Here is a 3,354-nt window from a genome sequence, read left to right as displayed (position 1 = left end):
GCAGGTTTTGAACCACTCCCACTGGGAAGGACCCAAGGCCTACTCTTTTCAATACGTGTGGTGGGCTTCCCAGGGTGTGTCCCTCCTAAAACACGCACGTGGACCTCCATTTAAGGTCCTATCCGGGCCTACATCCCTAACCGAAGCTAGAGTAAAGTGAAGCGAAAAAAGTTGTGAAAAGTGCTTTTTCAAGGCGATATGACATAATTCGAACCCGGGACCACTTGATCCTGAGCCCAATACCCTGCAGTTACTCTACATGACCCCACACAAATATTCCTGAAAACTTGCCTTCTCCTGGACGTCTGGGTTGAGCATCAGGTACAGCAGGGCCCAGCGGGTGGTGGTGGCGGTGGTCTCAGTACCGGCCAGAAACAGGTCGACCAGTATCTGGGGATAAGCAATATATTATTAGGTTTCTTCTTAATGTTATAGATTTTTCAAGTTCATGAACTGGCACTAAAATGAATCAGCAATGTTTTCCAACATTTTCTCATTCACCAACACATTATCTTCGCCAGTAATGTTATGTTTTAGTTGCCGTTTGTGTTCGTTTATTCATTCATTCGTTCATTCGCTCGTTCGTTCGTCCGTCCGTCCTTCCGTCTATCCATCCATCCATCCATCCATCCATCCATCCATCCATCCATCCATCCATCCATCCATCCATCCATCCATCCATCCATCCATTCATTCCTCCCTCCCTCCCTCCTTAACGCACCTCTTGCAGCTCCCTGTCGGCATAGTTCTCCTTAGCCTGTCCATCCTCAGCCCTCTGCTGCTCCAGAAGAAATGCGTCGATGAAGTCCCGGATGTCGTTTGCGTCAAAGGTCACCCTGTGCTTCTGGATCTGTTCACCGCAGAACTCTTGGAGAGCCCGAATCATCGTCACCGATTTCCCTTCCCTTGATGCTTCGATGTGGCGGAGGTGTCGAAACAAGGGGTGAATCATTGTCAGAAGATCGCGGACTGTAGGCTTTGCTTCCACAAAGGCGTTCAGCAGGCGAATCAGTCGCAGAAAGTCAGGGTCACCGTATTCAAATCGGTCCCCAAAGACAATCGAACAAATGACGTTAGAAACAGCGTTTTGCATCATGATTTTCAAATCGAACGGTTGTCCGTTTTGCGACAGGACTTCCTGAACTAGCGCGTTGGCCTCTTCGGTGACTTTTCCCTCCAAACTCCGCTTGCCGAAGCCGAAGTCCCGGAGAGTCATCAGGGCGAACTTGCGCCGCTGTTTCCAGCGTGGTCCATAGGTGGCAAAGATGACACCTGGGCACAGACAAAGCATCTTTGACATCGTGTAAGGATCTTAGGACACCACTTGTATTCTAATTACAGAAAAACAGTCAATTTTTCTTGTATTTTTGGCTATGTACCGAAAAATGCATGTACGTCAAGTCATCAAATAGTCCATGTTGCCATTCCAATATGACTTCATCTTATCCTGTTACCTTAATTTCCAAGCATATCCCACGGTAGCATAAGATAGTATCAAAAGCTGGCAGAGGAGTGAAGCCGGCCTAGGAGAATTTAGGAGTGTATTTCGCTACCGGGGCTACATGGTAAATGTTACCTCTTGGCTGACTACACTCCTTGGCCAGTTTAGTACTATGCCATTGTAGGATCTGCCAGGTTGGATCTGTTTACCTGTACCTAGCCCGTCGGGGCATGAAGTTACCTTTAGTGCCATTTGCCGTGCCATCTCCACGTACATCAAGCATTGCTGGTGGGGCTTTGCGACTGGAGAAATCCTCAGCTCTCTTGACCAGGGCAGCGCGGATAGTCTCGTACCCAGTGAGGACGATGTTTGGCGCGCTGCCGGTCCAAATGGTCATGACGTCACCATACTGTGTGGCCAGCTCCGTGAAAGTGGCGGGAAGAAAGTCGGACTTTAAAATGAAATTAGAAAGTTACCAGAGGAGCTAGCTGTCCGATGAGTATGGTTTGCGACCAGCTAACTCATCCTCCTACGCAGGGTCCCCAACGGCACTAGCTGACTGTCTGGAGGCCCACCAGCGGTTACTGTGAGCGTCGCCACAAACCAGCTGTCAGCCAATCAGAATAGGCCTTTTTTGGCCTTTTTGTTTTCGAAAGGGATCTCGCAAACGCCTGATTGGGCGCTGATTGGCTGATTCCCATATAAGCTCATTAATATTTATAAGCAGGGCGGTCAGTAACTGATCTGAGTGCTCCCGACAGCAGAGGTGACCACAAGGAGTTTCTCTCTGCGTAGGTGGTCCCTCTGCGTAGGAGAATGAGCTAACTGATCTGGCATGCTATCTGGTTATATTTGGCTATCTGGCTAAGTTGCAAAAATTATCACGAGACGAGATGACGGTGAGCTGAGGTAGCTTGCAAAACTGTCAGGCAACCATGGTATGACCAAATCAGGTTGGTTCAGTGCCACAGTATAAATTAATAATTTTCTAATGACAGAAAAGGGGGCGTTGTCAGGGAGCAATGGAGAAAACATCGAAAAGCTACACAGTTCAAGGGACAGTGAACAAGTAGGGCATGGGTACACAGAGATAACAAGAGATCCAGGGTCTCTGTTTAGCGTCCCAGTTAGGGGTCGTGCGGTGTAACGGCAGAGTGTTTGGTCCATACCCCGGAGGTTTTCACCACTAAGATTTCATAATGAACTTTTTTTTTCAATTGGCCAAACTTTTTTTATATTCGCATCAGTTTAGTTCTAGAGGATGTCATCCATATAATCAAATCAACATGGCCTAAGTCCCAGCACAAGTGTTTTTGTGAGAAAGGAACAACGCGAGATCTCTAGCGTGTATCAGCCCAGCTAAGACCCTAAGACTTCTCCTAATCGTGAAACCAAGGACATTCTTGGTGAAACTATGACAATTCTGAACATTTTTCCTTTTGCAGTATTCGCAGCTGAGTAATACTGGTTTGGTGGGTTTGCGAATACGTACTGGCAGTCGGCTAGTGTTTAGATTTTCACCCTTTATAGAACATTTATAGTCTTTGGCTAAATATCTTTCCCACCGCTAGACTAGTGTACTCTGGTGCCGATTACTGGTAGTTTCTCGTGTTCACCTTGGCTAACATGGGCATGTTCCCGAGTAGCGGCCACCCCCAGGGTCCGGGTGGTAGGTTCCTGGGCCGCTGAAGGTACAGATACGTCAGCAGACACACACACACAGCCACCAGAAACGTCGGGACGTCGGCGTAATGGCGAACAGTCGCCACGACTTCCAGCAAGATACTCATCTCTACGTGTACTTCAGACCACGTAACGTTACAGAAAAAGTCGTGAAAACGGTAAAACTACGTCCAAACAGATTGTCTGCTCTGCACTGGTCAGACACCCTCTAAGGAACTATGTCAGTGTTA

The 3,354-nt window shown here is 47.9% G+C and overlaps 1 protein-coding gene across 1 annotated transcript in view; it reads right to left on the bottom strand.

Annotated features, from left to right (window-relative positions):
• The window catches only part of LOC118420284 (cytochrome P450 2D4-like), a 5,393-nt gene extending 2,039 nt beyond the window's left edge, over positions 1-3,354 (bottom strand). Inside the window, exons 1-4 of the mRNA XM_035827012.1 lie at positions 3,058-3,354; positions 1,682-1,892; positions 722-1,272; positions 292-390 (exon numbers count right to left, since the gene is read on the bottom strand). Of these exons, the coding sequence (XP_035682905.1) occupies positions 292-390; positions 722-1,272; positions 1,682-1,892; positions 3,058-3,231 (1,035 nt within the window). The 5' untranslated portion in view covers positions 3,232-3,354. The remainder of the gene's footprint in view (positions 1-291; positions 391-721; positions 1,273-1,681; positions 1,893-3,057) is intronic.

This window comes from Branchiostoma floridae, chromosome 7 (genome assembly GCF_000003815.2).
Source record: "Branchiostoma floridae strain S238N-H82 chromosome 7, Bfl_VNyyK, whole genome shotgun sequence".
Taxonomy (NCBI): domain Eukaryota; kingdom Metazoa; phylum Chordata; class Leptocardii; order Amphioxiformes; family Branchiostomatidae; genus Branchiostoma; species Branchiostoma floridae.
This window is presented reverse-complemented; position numbering and strand designations above follow the sequence as displayed.